The sequence below is a fragment of the Mesoplodon densirostris genome, chromosome 12, assembly GCF_025265405.1.
Source record: "Mesoplodon densirostris isolate mMesDen1 chromosome 12, mMesDen1 primary haplotype, whole genome shotgun sequence".
Lineage (NCBI taxonomy): Eukaryota > Metazoa > Chordata > Mammalia > Artiodactyla > Ziphiidae > Mesoplodon > Mesoplodon densirostris.
Window position 1 is genome coordinate 82,453,283 of NC_082672.1, and position 17,813 is coordinate 82,471,095.

General features: G+C 41.2%; 1 protein-coding gene across 1 annotated transcript in view; it reads left to right on the plus strand.

Annotated features, from left to right (window-relative positions):
* The window catches only part of CD109 (CD109 molecule), a 129,773-nt gene that overhangs the window by 44,212 nt on the left and 67,748 nt on the right, over nucleotides 1–17,813 (plus strand). Inside the window, exons 6-11 of the mRNA XM_060114417.1 lie at nucleotides 3,378–3,417; nucleotides 5,930–6,014; nucleotides 14,043–14,139; nucleotides 14,411–14,552; nucleotides 15,236–15,345; nucleotides 17,498–17,719. Of these exons, the coding sequence (XP_059970400.1) occupies nucleotides 3,378–3,417; nucleotides 5,930–6,014; nucleotides 14,043–14,139; nucleotides 14,411–14,552; nucleotides 15,236–15,345; nucleotides 17,498–17,719 (696 nt within the window). The remainder of the gene's footprint in view (nucleotides 1–3,377; nucleotides 3,418–5,929; nucleotides 6,015–14,042; nucleotides 14,140–14,410; nucleotides 14,553–15,235; nucleotides 15,346–17,497; nucleotides 17,720–17,813) is intronic.

The following is a 17,813-nucleotide window of genomic DNA, read 5'->3' on the forward strand; positions in this document are numbered from 1 at the left end:
ATAAAGTTTTGTTGGCACACAGTCGGTCTCATTTGTTTGTGTTGTTTCTGGCTGTTTTTGTTGCACCAGCAGAGTTGAGAAGTTATGACAAGGACCATATGGCTTGCAAAGCCTAAAATATTTACTGCCTGGCCCTTTATAGATAAAATTTGCAGATTCCTGTTCTAGACCAATAAACGTACTCAGTGTCAGTGTTTTCGTGTTTATCTGTGGCATAAATGGCTGCTACTTCTCTGAATTATTATTAATTTAAAATATTTCAGTATCTTCTACATTTTTTAAAAAGTCTTTATTGAATTTGTTACAGTATTGCTTCTGTTTTATGTTTTGGTTTTTTTTTTGGTCGAGAAGCATGTGGGATCTTAGCTCCCCGACCAGGGATTGAGCCCACACCCCCTGCATTGGAAGGCAAAGTCTTAACCACTGGACCTCCAGGGAAGTCCCTCTTCTACATTCTTGATTATATATTTTGTAAAAATATTTTATAAAAACAACGAATTATTGAGGCTAAGCTGATGAACCCCCAGTATCAGAACCAGCCTGGGGACAAAATTCAATGCGTTCATTCATTAATACATACATTCATTCAACAAACCTTGAAAGCATGCTGAATTAGGTGCTGTGCCCCCAATGACTTCATAGTCTGTTTCCGGTGATGGGCACAAAGCAGATAATTGTAGTATCTGTGTTAAGTAAAGTGATAGAGTTATACACAGGGTATTATGGGAGAGAAGGGGCTCTAACCCAGTACGAGGAGAGGCGATCACGAAAAGGTCCCTGGTGGAGGCTTAACCCAGATAAAGGAGTCCAGGATGTTCTGTAGAACCTTCAGGTGGAGGTGTCCCGAAGGGGGATTTGAGTCTGAATCTCCAGCTTGAGGGATGCCCAGAGATAAAGGGTTAGGAGTGTTTAGTGTAGAGATGACAATTACCACCATGAGAGTTGATGAGCTCACTTATCAAGAGCGCTGGGGTCAGGATGCAAAGGGCCAACCTTTCAAGATCAGAAAGAAAGGACCGTTAAGGCAACAAGTCAGAAAGGTACTTAAGAGTACCAGGAGAACAGAAGATGTGACAGTGTTTACAGACTGAATGAAGGGGAGGAGACTAACCAGGGAGATGGAGAATCTAGGAATTGTCAGGGCTGACTGGTAACGTAGGAGGCAGGAAGGGAGAATTGATTTCAAATGTAAACTAATGTAACTACTTGTTTGTTAAATAATTGCCTAAAAGTTGGTTTCAAGGCTGTTTAAAGGAGACCCAAACAAATTAGTTGATTTTCCACGTTTGTCAAAGCTAGCACTTTTTATTCAATCTAATACACGTTATTTGAGAACTTTTTTGGTATCAGGCAGTCTGTTAGGTTGGCAACTCAAGGGATAAACTATGAAGGATAAAAACATGGTGTAACATGGACCTGGATCTCAAAGAACTTGCAGCAAGATAAGCCATGTATCTAAATAATCAGGATACAGGGTGAAAAGTGACAAAGAAAGGAGGACTAAAGTGCATGGAGGCATAGAGATTACTTTTAGATTGGGGATCCAGAGAAGCAGTAATATTTGAGCCAAGTCTTGGAAGGTGGGCAGAGGTGGAAGTGAGTGTAAGTCAGGTATAGGGGAGAGTGAGAGCAGAAGCACAGTGCATGAAACTCCAGGGCACTGTCAGCCTTGCAGTATCGCACTGGACTGTGTCTCCTCCATCTCTAGACTGAACTTCTGATGCTGAGGACTGTAATTAACCTTTACAGAGCCTCACGTGGTGTTTTATGTATAGTACTGACTTGGTGTTTGCTATATGAACTTAACTTGACGAACAGACATCATCGTTGTTAAATTGCTTATTCCACAGCCTTACCTGTGCTTTACCTCAGTTGTAAAGCAAAAAGTAACTTAAAGACTAGAATTCTTTTTTTTAATATTTATTTTATTTTTATTGATTTATTTATTAGGTTGCGTAGGGTCTTAGTTGCGCCATCTTTTTGTTGTCATGCGTGGGCTCCAGAGCACGCGGGCTCAGTAGTTGCGGTGCGTGGGCTTACTTAGCCTGTGGCATGTGGGATCTTAGCTCCCCGACCAGGGGTTGAACCTGCTTCCCCTGCATTGGAAGGCGGATTCTTAACCACTGGACCATCAGGGAAGTCCCAAGACTAGAATTCTTATGTTATCAGTAAAACAGGTATTAAAGGTAGATTGCCTTCTTGATTTGATTTTTGAGGATGACAAATCAGAACTTATAAATGACTCAAAGACATGTAATTTATAACATTCCTTTATATGACATGAAAACACTTTAAGATAGAAGTGACAAATGTGGAGATTCTTAAAGACTGATCAACACAATTTCTTTGGGGTCTACTTTAAATGACAACACTGAAGCCAAGTTTTAGACAATTATTTTGTTGGCATATAAGTAGTTATATTTGTCTTATACTTTGAAATGAACTGTATCCTTCTTTTAGGATTAAAAAATAGTTTGCTGGTGTACAGTTTATTTATTTATTAAAATTTTATTTATTTTTTATTGAGGTATAGTTGATTTATACTATCATGTTAGTTTAGGTCATGTACAGTTACTTCAGGTTAAACAAATATGATTAAAAAAAAAGCCAATATCTTGTAGCTGCATCTGTGTATTTGCTTTGATAAACTTAGGGAATCAGAATTGGAATACACATTTCGTTGGTGGAATTTCTTAGCTATCTTGAAGTAGTTCTACTTAATGTGTTACCTATGATTAGGAACGGAGAAATAGAAATATGAGGAGTTGGAAAAAAAAGATATTCTAGGCCACACGTTTTCCTGTTGATACTGGAAAGGGAAATAATTAACAATATCTGTTAAAGTAGGGTAGAGTGTACTGATTTAAGGATTACAGTAGAAAATACTTCAAGGAATTAGGAAGATAAAGGGTGTTGGTCCATGATGATTTTGCATCCTTGACTATTTTATATATTCTTCATTGGTTTGCTTTGATAGGGATAGACAAACCAAATTTGAAGTCATTTCCTGTTAGTTTGACATGTGTTATCCTTGCTTGATAAATTCCTAAATTATCTAATTTAATCTTGTTCTCATTTCACAAATGAGGGAAGTCAGGTTAAGTGGTTTGTTTCAATGACCTGCAGTGAATTAAAGAGACAGGTCACCTTTTTATGTTAGTGGATTGTTAAAAAAAACTCATGAAATTCACAGACTTCATGTTGCAGATAACTAAAAATAAACTTCTGCAAAGTTAAAATAAATTGTTTTGCTCGTTAAATAATTATAAATGTAATTAAAAATGTTTTCTAAATGTTTTTGTGAGGTAAGTAAGCAAGCAAAGTAATTAAATAAGAACTCATATATTTTCTTGTCTTTTTTTTCTTCTTCCCAATAGGACCAGACATATTATCAGTCATTTCAGGTTTCAGAATATGGTAAGAGTTCTTCAACTTATTTTGATGGAAAACACATTTATTACTTTCCACAGAGATAAGAGAAATTTCTAAGAGATGTATTATTTAAAGTAAAAATCCCAATGGATTTTTACCAGGTAAAATCCTAGTATTTCCTATAGGTCTGAACATTTTTTCTTTATAAAGAGTGAAGTAGGAATAAGATTGGCTGTAGTCCCATTATCCTGCTCTTTCGTATGTATAGTTATTCGGTTTTTCTACTTTGTTGTGATCATAACATATTTAAAATTTTGTATGGTGTTTTTTTAAAAGCATAACCACAGTCATTTCCCATATATTTCACTTGGTCAGCACTGGTGAAGATAGGGTTTAACTTGGGTAAATCCTCTTCCTGCAGGTGCCACATTTGTAATATCGCATTTGGAAGCATGTAGGTGTAAGCAATGTGCGACCCAAGTGTTTTGTTGGTGGATGGAGAGGAAGGAAATCGGAGAGCGAAGGCATAGGACCCCAAAATTAGTTGTACTTTGAACAGCTGTTTTGAGGTTGCACACAGCTTTTTCAAAGGATTTGTGTTACTTTTTGAGATTGTGTCTCATTCAGGCAATAGAAATTCTGGAAAGTCGTTTGCTCGCACCTTTGTGGCTCTGGTCCATGCATCTCATACAGCACTGTCACAGTTCAGTCTCATGATCACCTAGAACAGGGAGCAGCAAAGCTTTTTCCTGTTAATTGCCAGATAGTAAAACTTTATGCTCTGTGGGCCATACGGCTCTGTCTTAACCACTCAACTTGGCTGTTGTAGCACGAAGCAGCCGTAGACAATATGTAAGTGAAAGTGGTTGCGATCCAATGCAGTTTTATTTATGGACGTGGAAATTTGGATTTCATATAATTTTCCCATGTCCTGAAATAGTCTTCTTTTGATTGTTTCCAACCAATTGGAAATGCAAAACCCATTCTTAGCTCATGCTGGTTGTTTACTGACCCCCAGTCTGGAACTGTGTTATCCAGTTCAGGGGTCACTCACCACGTTGGCTGCTGAGCACTTGAAATATGGCTGGTCTAAATGGAGATGTGCTCTAAGCATGTAGAATGCCAAATTTTGAAGACGGTATAAAAAAAGAAAGAAAAATAGCTCATTAATAATAATTATTTGTATTGATTACATGTTGAAATGATAATATTTTGGATATATGGCTTTAGGTAAAATATTACAAAAATTAATTTCATCTGCTTCTTTTTCCTTTTTAAATGTGGCTACTAGAAATTTAAAACTACACCATGTGGCTCACATTTTGTTTCTTTTGAACAGCCCCGATCTAGAGGAATAAATCAGAGGTGGCTGAGGCTTTTATAGGCTATTTTTATTTCACATAGAGGCAGTGCTGGGTGGCTGTATGTTGTTGAAGGGGGTATGTAGTGGAGGGGCAATTGATTGCCAACCTGTGATGTTTGAGGAGGGGACATTTTAATTTCCTTGGTCTAAGAAAATTCCACCTCTGAGTGGCCAGGACCTTGGAGCAGGGTCAGAGTCCTGGAGTGGGCTCGGTCCTCAGAGCATCTTGGCCCTCCAGGGGTCTTTAGCCTGGAGCTGGAGGTCTGTCCTGTTCTGCTGACTTATTGGTCGTCTTGATTCTTCTCTTGCGTTAATTGAATGGTGAGATGCCTTGTTATGAGATGGATCTATTTCATCGATCAGTGAAGTTAGAGAAGAGGAATATTTCTATAGATTGGAAGGAAATGAAAATTTTTTTTACTCCAGTGAGGTGCTTTATATTAAATAATATTACTATTTATAAAATGTTTCATAGCCTAATTATATAAAGCCAACCAAAGTAGGGGTTTCTAATTTTAGGATTACCTTCGGGAACCAGTATCTGTTGCACAAGAAAAGCATCATTACTTTGTAGCCATATCTTAGTTATTAACCAGAAATCCTAGGACACAACTTTGTAGTAATCCATCGCGTTAGGCTGTCACTGCATTTACCTTTGGTGGTCTCAAAGGACGTGGATTCTCTGTGACTGCATGTGTGTCCCCCTGAAGGAAAAGGAGAGTCTTAGGGTCTCAGGATGTGCTCTTAGTAACCAAACTGGAAAAACGTCCTAGGGAAGGGGCTACTCAGAAGTAGCTATTTACCAAGTGATATGGAAGTATTTTAACAAGCAGTAAGTGCACACTGGTGGTTGACAGGTGAGTGAAAACCCTGGCCTTCTAGCACTCAGATGGCTTTGCATCTAGGGCTCTGGATACAATTTAGATTCTACCGGTGGGAGGCTTCACAGACCCGAGTGTCCATAGCAACTCCCCCATCCCCATCGCTGTCTAGTTACCAGCCTTGTAGGGTTTCTGATTTTGAGTGGAATGAAGTACTTTTATCTGTGTGTTAATGTGTATTTGGAACCTAGTGAATCTAAGTTCAAATAGTACCATTTATCAACTCCTTTAGAGCAGTTCTGTTCTCTAGTTTGTTAAGTTGTAAAATGAGAGGTAAACGGATTGTTTAAAATATGTTGCTTTTCTTTTCCAGTATTGCCAAAATTTGAAGTCACTTTGCAGACACCATTATACTGTTCTTTAAATTCTGTGAGTTTAAATGGTACCGTCACAGCAAAGTAAGTATCATATTGCTTTCTATGACTATAAACTGTTCTGAAACTGTATGACAAAGAGCTCATTATATACTCCAGAACATTAGCACAATATGTTGCTTATTAAAATACCCCAATGGGCAGGAAACAAATGTTTATAATAAATAATTAAGCACAGAACATGTCTGCACAGGTCTTTACACCCATGTCTCTGCTTCCAAGCTGATCCAGTCCTAAAATATTCCCCATAGGCTAGTGTCTTTCTAAGACTAGTCAAGGGATTTACCTGATAGATTGTGCCAGATTGAAAAAAAGCTTTATCTTTATTTAGTCCTCATTCAGCTGTCAATAATGGAGGTTGAGACTTGGGGGGAGGGGTTTGGTTGCCTTATTGCAATTCACAGATGAGTCAGTGATCCACATTCATCATCCATTTCAGCATTTGGACACAGGGACTTCCAGCCCCGCCCCGTGTAACTGCTGTCTAGTGGCTTTCATGATTTTGATCCAATGGCTCGCACATCACAGCATTTTGTTTTGCTGAGGCAAAAAGCGTCTTCAGAGTTCCAGACCACTGGCTCTCAAACGTATAGGCTGGGATTGCCCTCAAGTAATTCCCGGACCGATTTCTTGTAGCATTTTAAATTTGTAAAAAACTTTTTGTCCCTCCCCATCCCCTGGGGTTTGAGAGGACTTGGATGCGGTGACGCCTGTGACGCACATCTCTCCTTGGCCGGGACCTGTCAGTGGGTTGGAGTTGGCCTGGGTGACTAGGCCTCCTCAGGAGAGCAGCCTGCGGGCTGGGTGCCGACCTAATCCTCTAAGGGGCCAGGACCTGATGGAGCATCGCGGTGCCCTTTCCCTGCTCAGCTGTCCCTCCTTGGTGTCACTTGCACCTCTTCCAGACCAGAGAAGGTCTTGCTGTGGGCCCCAGTAAACCTCAGCACACTCCCCGTGACCTCCGCAGCCCTTATGGAGAGGTGCTTGCCTTGCCTTCCCCAGGATGGGTATGCCTTGTAGCATTTATTTTTTTCTATTTATTTATTTATTTTGTGGTACGCGGGCCTCCCACTGCCGTGGCCTCTCCCGTTGCGGAGCACAGGCTCCGGACGCGCAGGCCCAGCGGCCATGGCTCACGGGCCCAGCCGCTCCGCGGCATATGGGATCCTCCCAGACCGGGGCACGAACCCGTATCCCCTGCATCGGCAGGCGGACTCTCAACCACCGTGCCACCAGGGAGGCCCCGAGCATTTATTTTTGATGTGTCAATATCTGTGCTTTGGTTTGTGAAATTTATTTAGCTTCAGAATTTATTTGTAATAGCTGGTAAAAACTGGACCCCATCTCACCACTCATCACAATATTCCTCTCCTGGTGAGGGTTTGTGGCAGTGGCAGTCGATGGGCAGTGAGTCCACGCACCAAAACGTCTGAGGACTCCTGCTTTAGATCCTTTTGGCAAACAAATCATGTGACACCCATGTGACATAAAGGCAAAAATGTGTCTACCATTTGTAGACCAAGTTAGTTCAACTAAGAGGTAGCTTACAATGTGAATTTGGGTTCTGTGGCTGAATTTATGGTTTGGAAAACACATAAATGCCCGCTTTGTCATAATTATTATCCTGCCCTTGATCTTAGCTGAAGGTCAGGCATTCTGTCTGCGTTTTAATTTGAGTTCTTTGACTAATGCTTATAAAACTTAGTGACTTCAAATCTGCATAAACCATAATTGTCCACATGGATTAGGTTGAAAGTGGATACCTTCTTTTTTTCGGTATTTAGTTTTCAGGGGTGTGCCAGGGATTTAGCATAACCAGTTAAAACAGTGGTTCTTAAACTCTGGTAACTCTCTAGGAAATTAATTGTACATTTTCAGGGGGTGTGGATCCTCTGAAGCAAAAACATTGACAGCCTCTTCCCACCAACCCTGCAGTTTCATCCTGATTCTCATTTGTGGAGCCCCTTTGAGATGCTAATGGCTGAGAATGACATGGCAATTGTGATGGTCCCCAGGCAGTTCTTTAGCGCTCAACACGTTGTGTTCTCATCATTTTCTTTAGTATGTGTATCAGTCGAGCTATAGCCAGAGAAGTAGAAGCAGCAGGAGGCATATATTAAGAGATTTACTGCAAGGAGTTGGCTTATTTGACTGGGGGGACTAACTAGGCAAATCCAAAATCTGTAGGGCAGGTTGTCAGGAGGGGCAGCTAGAGCTCTCAGGGGCTGACGTTTCTGTCCACAGGCAGAATTTCTTCCTCTTCAGGGAATTCTCAGCTCTGCATTAAGGCTTTTCAACTGATTAGGTCAGGCCGATCAGATGATCTAGGATAATCTCCTCTACTTGAAATCAACCAACTATAGACTTTAATCACATCTATGAAGTACCTTCACCTTGACACCTAGAGTGTTTGATTAAGTGACTGGGACGTTAGCCTAGACACATCAGAAAGCCCATCTTAGCGTTTGGTTTGTCTGTTCTAGGTAGGGAGACAATTGTTGCCAATTAAAGTTCTCAGACCTGGCTAGTTCTCATAGTATAGGCATACCTTGGAGATTGTGGGTTCAGTCCCAGACCACCGCAATAAAGAAAATATTGCAATAAAGAGAGTCACGTGAAATATTTTCGGTTTTCCAATGTGTATAGAAATTATGTTTATACTAGATTGTCGTCTATTAAGTGTGCAATAGTGAAGCCGAATCTGGCCTCTGTGCCCCGACACCGAATTAATTCTCGGAGACAGAGTTATGGGTGAACTAAAAAAGAATAGCTTTATTCCTTTGCCAGGCAAAGGGGGTCACAGTGGGCTAATGCCCTCAGAACTGTGTGTCCGAACCCAGGGGCGTTTGTGAGGAGTTTTATAGTCAAGGGGCGGGGTTGCTGAAAAGGATCGGGGGCATGCAGGGCTTGCATTCCTTCAAAGCAGGGATCATCTGGCATCATGTGATGATGGGCGAACTGTGACCTTCTCTGGAATGAAGCGTGCTTCATCGAGTACTTAACATCTTCCATTTGCTGGGGGTTTCAGTTCTGCAGAAGAGCTCAAAGATGCTGTTATTTGTATCCTTTGCGGGGGAACCAGGACCCTGCCCCAAGGCTGCACTGTTGTTTCTTGGCTGCTTCTCCCTTGTCTCAGCATCCCCTCCCTTCCCGGATTAGCAACTGTTTGAACCTGTCCTTTGGAACTCAGTGAAGGGACCACAGAAAGGCTTCTGTGCCCAGGAGTACCACAGGGTCCTGCTCGGCTTCAATAGCGTTATGTCTAAAAAAACCAATGTCCCTACAGTGATTAGAAAATACTTTATTCCTAAAAAAGGCTCACCACCATCTGAGCCTTTAGTGAACTGTCATTTTTTTTTGCAATAGTAAACTCAAAGATTGCTGATCACAGATCACCACAGCAAATATAATAGTAATGAAAAAGCTTGAAATATTGTGAGAATTACCAAAATGTGTTACAGAGACATGAAGTGAGCAAATGCTCTTGGAAAAAGGGCATCAGTAGACTTGCTCATTGCAAGATTGCCACAAACCTTCAATTTGTAAAAAACACAGTATCTGTGAAGTGCAATAAAGCAAAGCACAATAAAACGAGGTCTGCCTGTAGTCCGTTCCACGTATTTCCTTCCTATTAAATCTTCTTCCTTCAGGCTTCAGTTGCCTAGGGATGATGTCCTCTCTGGGAGCAAAGTAAGGCAGTTCTGTCCCAGGGCAGCGCAGATCTTGTGTGTGAATTCAGATGAGCAGATCCCGACAGGGCCGAGGCCCTTTCCCCAGAGGCCTCCTCAACCCCAGCGTTCATGAGTTCTGGACCTATCAGTACATTTCAGGAGGGTTTGTTTTTATTCAGATTGTGGATATAACTTACAACTTTGCAACAGATTCAGGAAATCTTTTGACTAGCAAGGTCTTTTTTCAGTCTCTAAAAATCGGTATAGGGCTTCCCTGGTGGCACAGTGGTTGAGAGTCCGCCTGCTGATGCAGGGGACACGGATTCGTGCCCCAGTCCGGGAAGATCCCACGTGCCGCGGAGTGGCTGGGCCCGTGAGCCATGGCCGCTGAGCCTGCGCAGCCGGAGCCTGTGCTCCGCAACGGGAGAGGCCACAGCAGTGAGAGGCCCGCGTTCCGCAAAAAAAAAAAAAAAAATCGGTATAGACCTATTCTATAAATACCATGTCCTGGAGAAGATGGAAGTGATGATGGTGAGGGTCTGTCTATGTCTCTCCTCCCTTCAGGCTGAGCCTTCCAGTTGGGCCTTGGATTCACTCTTCTGTCGGGAGAATCCCAGGCCCACTTCCCCTCTCACCTGTGTCTTTTTTTTTTTTTTTTTTTTTTGCCATATGCGGGCCTCTCACTGCTGTGGCCTCTCCCATTGTGGAGCACAAGCTCCAGACGCGCAGGCTCAGCGGCCATGGCTCACGGGCCCAGCCGCTCCACAGCATGTGGGATCTTCCCGGACCGGGGCACGAACCTGCGTCCCCAGCATTGGCAGGCGGACTCTCAACCACTGCGCCACCAGGGAAGCCCTCACCTGTGTCTTCATTTCTTCCATTTGGTATTTTTAACCTTTTGCTCTTTAACTCTGCGTTCAAACGTTTCTGTCATTAAAGGAAACGAACCCTCCCGGACCTTCATGCCTCCTTCTAACTGCTGCCCTGTCTCTCACCTCTTTGAAGAGTTTGAGCTGCCTTTTCCACTTCTTCACATCCTGTTCGTTCTTTAGCCCCCTGCGTTGTGCCTTCCTCCCTCACCGCGATAAGGAAACTGCTTTCATCGCGGCACAAAGACCTCCTTCTTGCCTCACCTCGTGTGTACTGTCTTAGGCTTTTACAACTTTCTTCTCCCTTTGCAGCGTTGGACATTGCTGTCCTCTCCCATTTCCTTTCTGGTTTTTCTCCTTTCCCTTTGGCTACTCCTTTGAGACTCTTTGCAGACAACTCTCTTCTGATCACATTGTAAACGTTCTTGTTTCTTAGAGTTCCATCTTTGTCTCTCTTTTCTTTTTTTATACATTTACTCAGAGTTTTCTTCTCCATGGCCAGGGCTTCTGCTGTTTATAATTTGATGAATCCTAAATCCGTATCGCCAGCCCACATTTCTAGCTTGACAGTCAGATCCCCATGTCTCGCTGCCCACTGGACATTGCCCACTGGATATCCCACAGATATTTTAATCAGTCGTCTTCCCCAAGCCTGGTTCTCTGCAGCACCCTCTCTTTAGCTGAAGTCAGCTGTGCTTGTCTGACTCCCTCCATCCCCATAGCCGGTCAACCTCCAGTGCTGTTGGTTTTCTCTCCTTAATATCTCTCAAATAATCCATCTACCTTTCTCCACTGCCACCTCCTTGATTCAGGAATGTCACCTCTTCAGCTACGGTTGTATTTCTTAAAACTTTTTCCTGCCTCTATTTTTACCACATCCAATCTTCTCTCTACTTTGCATCCAGACGTCTTGTTTCCTCTTCTTGTTGGCCTTCTCCGCCTGCTGTCTTTCTTCTCCATCTCATCCCTAGCCCCCCACCCCCACCCCCTTCTGCCTTCTTCTTTCAGACCATTGCTTTGAGGGTGAAGTTCAAACTTTTTAGTGTATCTTACAGAGTTCTTTTCTAGCTTCATATCTTTTGAAACACCTCACCCAGCCCCTCATCTACCCTCCCAAAGTCTCCTCCCAGATTTTACTTGGGCTTCCAAGAATGCAGAGTGCTTTTTCTGACCAAGAGGCCTTTACACAGGCAATTTCAAGGCGTGGCTGCTTGCCCCTAACCCTCTATCCTTATAGCTCTCAAAGCACTAAAAACATGGCTAGTCCACCTTTTTGAGGTTGTGTCTGTGTCGTGGTTACTACTGCACCTTGGTGCCTAGCACAGTGCCACTCATGGAGTGGGCTTCCAATAAATGCTTATGGAAAGAACAAATGGATAAGCAACGTAACTCCTAAGATTTCAGTTTCAAGCTGTGTGTAGCAAAGCAGAGTCTTCCATACGCAATCAAAAGCCTGTTATTTTGAGTGAACCAAATTAAGGTGTATGGGCAATAGTTTTGGTCTTGTCATGGAATTGAGGGTAAAGAGGAGGACTTGAAATCCAGTTGTTCTTTGGGTGTACTTTGAGAGATGAATTCTGTTGTCTTATCACTTGGATGGTTGTTATTAAGTTATAGATATGATTTTAAATATTTATTTCGTATTAGCTATCATGGTCATCTCTATGAGTAGATGATAACAATTTTGGTTACTTTTGCTAGTAGCCATCTGTCCCATGAAGGCATAGTGACTGTGCAGAAGATTACTGGAAATTTCCTGGAGAGCAAGGTTAACGCTCTCATTTTAGTTTTGAAATCTTTAACTGAGATGAATAAAAATCTGCATTTGTTTATTAGCTTTGATGTGAACGTCTGCTCACCATTCCCACCTCATTAAAATAAATAGTAGATTCTTTCCCCTCATCGTAATAGGTTTTAGAGGAATGTAAAGAAAATAACATGGCATACATCTGGTTACTTCCATAGCTTTTGTGGACCGTAGAATCTTTAAAATATTATTTTTATAATCTAAGGCTTATTAAAATGTAGTTACTATTTGATGAATTGAGAGATGTGCATCCTGGAAATGACATGGAATAAAATGGTGGAGAGAAACATGAATTATAATGATAGGTTCACTTTTTTTAGGTATCATTTTGTAAACCTATTGTGCTGTGGTTTTCTGAAAAAAAATCCTTGTTTTGTTAACGATACTATCATAGAATATCTTTGATTTGCTTTTTAAAAAGTTGTTGAGCTATTATTTTCTGAATGATCAGTTTATCACAGAAGCTTCCAGATTCTATTTAGGACAATAACTGTCAGTATCCTTGTTTCATGATTATTATAAATAAATCAGCTTGGGGCTTGCAAAGCTAAATCCACTTCACATTTAAATCAAAATTAAAAATATTTGTGTCTGAGAATACTTTAAATAATGTTTGAATTCTCAAGCTCCCTGTGCTATCGGGTGATGTAAATTTTAAAATATGATGTTCCGGTGTTCTAGTTATGCATTTATTTAATCTTTAACAAGATACCAGCAGTGTTAGGTTTTGAGGACTCTTTTGAGTGAATGAATTTGATGCTGACGTTGCTAACTGGGGGTTTCCACTAACTTTACTATTTTTGTTTGGGAGGGTGGCGCATTTGAAGACGGACTGTTTTATTTCTTTAATTTGGAATATGCTGTATTTTATCATTGGTTTTTGAGTTGAGTTGATCCAGACGAGGGGCTATTTTCTATGTTCAACTAAGGGATTCAATGGAAGTAGGAGTTTACTGTCAGATTTATAGCGCACAAAGCAAAATTAACTTCCATGTTTGGTTGAGCATTTCACAATAGAGATGGAAGGGACCCAGGAAACGCATTTAAAAAAGGCTTTCTGACAGTAAAATGGTTTACCAAAGATTGCCTCTCCTTTACACGATACAATTAATACATAGAATGCAAGTCTGCAGAGAGAGATTTGATTCAGGAATATAATTTCGGTGCTATGGATAAGCAAATTACTCTTATTTTAAATTTTCTTTCAAAAAGTGAATTTTTAATAGCCATGAGCACATTTGGTGCCCTGGCATGTTTGGTCTAATACACCCTGATGGCTAATATTGGAACGTGCAGCAATGGGCCATGGCGAATGTAATTTCAACTAACATTTAAAAATATTCAAAAGCTACAAAGTCTCCTGGGCATGCAGTTAATGGGCCAGTCCAGATTTCTGAGAATAAAAGATTTTCATAATCTTTTAAAAATCTTTTGACGGGAAACTGTCACTTTCAATTATGATCAGATTTTCTCTGGAGTCTCCAGAGGCTGGGTAAAGTGTTATGTATTGTTATGTGTTATGTAACAGTATTATGAACTGTTTTTGAGGTATTGTAGTTAAAAGTCTTCTCATTTTGGAGACTTAATATCAAGGATCACCATATATGAAACACATTCCTAACTATGTTTTAGTTTTAGAAATTTGTAGTAAGAGTATGTTTTTAATATAATTCTTTTAAGTTAGGCCTTGTGTGTTATTTTTCAGGTATACATATGGGAAGCCAGTGAAAGGAGACCTAACACTTACATTTTTACCTTTATCCTTTTGGGGTGTGAAGAAAAATATTACAAAAATATTTAAGGTAACTTTTGCAGATATCTTATGACTTGTAATGGGGAAAACTGTAAGTGTACTTTCTCTAGAAATAAGATTTTATACTGAATTAACCAAAAGTTGAGCATAAGAAAATCAAGAGCTTTCTATCATTGAACAAATGAGAAATTACCCTTTTTAAAAAAAATGATTAAAGTGGAAACAAAACCATTGTATTGTTGTGACTTAGTTTGGGTTTTATTTCTAAAATTTGAAGTGCTAAAGTGAAGAATGAAATTGAAAATTTTTTAACAAAACAGATAAATGGATCTGCAAACTTCTCTTTTAACGATGAAGAGATGAAAAAGGTAATGGATTCTTCGGATGGCCTTTCTGAACACATGAATCTGTCTTCTCCTGGGCCGGTAGAAATTTTAGCCACAGTGACAGAATCACTTACAGGTTTGTAGACTTTGAAGTGAAGGTAAAGCTATTTATGTTGTGCTGCTCTGTCATCTCTTATTATAATTGGTACGTTCATTTGAGGGCACTGTTGCCTAAGGATGCTAGTTAATGCTGAGATTGTCATGACTGTTAGTCTAACTTGCAGAATGTTTTCGTAATGAAGGGGAAACTTATTTTCTTTGAAAGGATGTACTTCAACCACCTGTGATAGGTACTTATAATTTTTTCCATCTCTATTTTTTTTTCAAACTGAAAACTACATGGAAGGGCTTCCTTTTCAGCTGACTAACCATCCTCCTTTTATTTTTTTAAATAACATCTTCTGAAATCTCACCTGCTCCTAGACAGTTTTCTCTTTTAATAATAAAATAAAGGTTAATTACTTGGATCTTTCGGTTGCTATTTTTTAATGGATTTCACCAATCCCCGAAAGTGCAAAAAGACTATTCTGTGAGTGGCCTGATCTCTGGTGCACATGTCATTGATTGGGGGACACTAATGGTGCTCAGAAGGGATCCACAGAGGACATGTATGGTCCTCTTTGTGGCCAAGCCAAAGAGGCTTCTATGTCCTGATATCCCAACCCCTTTGGGAAGCAGCTCAGATGGAGAGATTTGGTGGATAGAAGCTGTTGGTAATATATTACTTTTACTTTCTAAATGGTGCAATTTCCAAAACAGGTATCTCAAGAAATGCAAGCTCCAATGTATTTTTCAAGCAACACGATTACATGATTGAATTTTTTGATTATGCTACTGTCTTAAAGCCATCTCTCAACTTCACAGCCACTGTAAGTTGGCATATTTATTAATTGTCTAAAGCAGGAAGTTCAGTTTAGTGAAACAGAATGGGAAATAGTACTTTCAATGCTTTTCAAAAAATTTAAGCCCAAGGTAGGTAGGTTACTTTTCCTCTTTAGATATATGAGGCACACAGAATTGTTTCCAAATGACCTTTATCTAATTTATTTTAAAAAGTAGTTTCCAAAAAATTTTTCCTCGAAATATATTTAATAAGTAATTCAAGTTAGATTTGAATTGAGACATTGAAGTTTTTATAAATTAATTGAAGGAATTAGATGGTAGTCAAAAAAATTTCAATTTGATTTTTATAATGACTGATTTTAGTCCTAGCAAAGATGTAGCATTAAAAAGTATCAACTAATCTACTCAATTTTTTGAGAGAATACTGAATGAACATTTATTGACTGAGTCAATAAGTGGGGCTTACAGACCTAAGAAGGACCCAGTCTCTGCCCTGGAGTCACAGTGTTTGTGATGGTGACAAGAAAATATACACATAACTGTAATTCAAGGCAGGATAAATCAGTGTCATGAACACATTTCTGTAGGGATTTAAAACAGGTGTCGGCACACTTTGTCTGCAAAGGGCTAGATGGTATATATTTTGAGCTTTGAGGGCCATATGGTCTCAGTCACAACTGTGCGACTCTGACACTGTAGCATGAAAGCAGCCACAGCCCCTTGGTGACCAAGCGAGGGTGGTCACGTCCCAATAAAAACTTACTTCCAAAGAGACTGGATTTGGCCCCCCTGCCTGTCATAGTCTTCTGGCCCCTGCTTTCAAGAAAGGAGGGTCACTTCTTGTTGAAAAGATCAAGAGAAGTTTTAGAGTTTCTAGGTTGGTGGCTACGTGGAGATGTGGGGGCAGGGATGCGCTCAGAGAGGGCCTGTCCTGGTACCTTGCCCTAAATATCTCTTCCATCTTGCTCAATATCTTTTTACAATAAACCAGTGATCTAGTGAGAAAAAAGTTTTAGATAGCTTCTGATTTTAATAATCTTATAATTTAGACAGCTTGAAAAGGTAGTTAAGAAAACCCCCAGGAATCTGCAAATGGTAACTTGCAAATGAATAGAGGGAAACAAAGAGAGTTCTGGGAGGAGGAACTGGCTGTAGGACAGGGATGGGGGTCACTCAGGGATGCTTTATGGAGAAGCGGAAGACTTAGGCTATTTGTTACAAGATCTGCAGCATTTTCAGTGTTTGGACGTGTGGGTGGGGAACGAGATGAGCTGAGACGTCTACACAAGGCGAGAGCTTTGGTTGGCAAGCCAGGGTGCCTTCAGGTGACAGTGAGTGGACCGGGGCAGTGACAGCAGAGAGCTCGTGTCCAGGAGCGGTCAGAGAGGAAGCAGGAGGCGAAGCTTGGGGATTGCAGAGGGTCCTCCAGGTCTCACATGCTCTAAGCAGTGAAGATCTTGGTGCCTTATGAACGTGGGAGGGGTGTGGTGAAAGCAGCATTCCAGGGGGACTGGTGGGGTCTGTGTGCAGGAGGGGGGCAGCAGCCTGGGCACGAGGCCAGCAGGAGGCTTGCGCTGCTGCCTGTGGGTGGAGGGCGTGTAAGAGATGTAAGACTCGGTGTGCATTGGATTTGGAAGGTGGGGAGAGGGAAGGGAAATTCAGAGATGTTAAGTCTGACGGAATTGTGGGATTAGCAAAAATAGGAAAGGCGAGACAGTTTCTCACCTTCAGATGTACTGAATGTGAGATGACAGGGATGTACAAGTAGAAATTTCCTGCAGGGGGTTGGAGGTGTTGAGTGTGAGCTCCAGAGCCAGGTCAGGATGGCAGCAGGAGTGCTGAGACCTTTGAGGGTAAGTGCTAATGAGGCTTTGACAAATTCCCACATTTAGGGAGAGGGAAGGGGGGATAAAAAAGGACCCTGAGAGGATGTAGGAAGAGGGGTATGCAGTGAAAGAGGTTATTGTGGAGCCGTGGAAGGCGACAGGAGCCATAACAGCCAGACGGGAGGGGAGGCCGCCAGGAGAGACCCCTGAACCTGGAAGTCAGGGGGCTGCCGATGATTTTTGAGAGTTCAGTTTCATGGGAACAGCACAGATGGAAACTGGATTCAACTAAACTTGAATCCTTTGCTTCTCTTGTTTACCTGATTTCAAAATGTTTTCTTTTGACAATTAGGTGAAGGTAGCCCGTTCTGATGGCAATCAACTGACTCCTGAAGAAAGAAGAAATAATGTAGTCATAACGGTGACGCAGAGAAACTATACCGAGTACTGGAGCAGATGGGATGGCAGAAATCAGGAAGGGGCTCTCCAGATCGTAAATCATACTGTCCCCCCAGATGGAATCTTCAAGATTGAATTCCCAATCCTGGACGATTCCAGCGAGCTACAGTTGAAGGTGCCATCTGTTTCCCATCATTATGTTACTGCAGCAAACTTAAAATTGTCATCTTGTGGTAGGCAGTCAACCTGTTGGGAGGTCACTTTGGTAC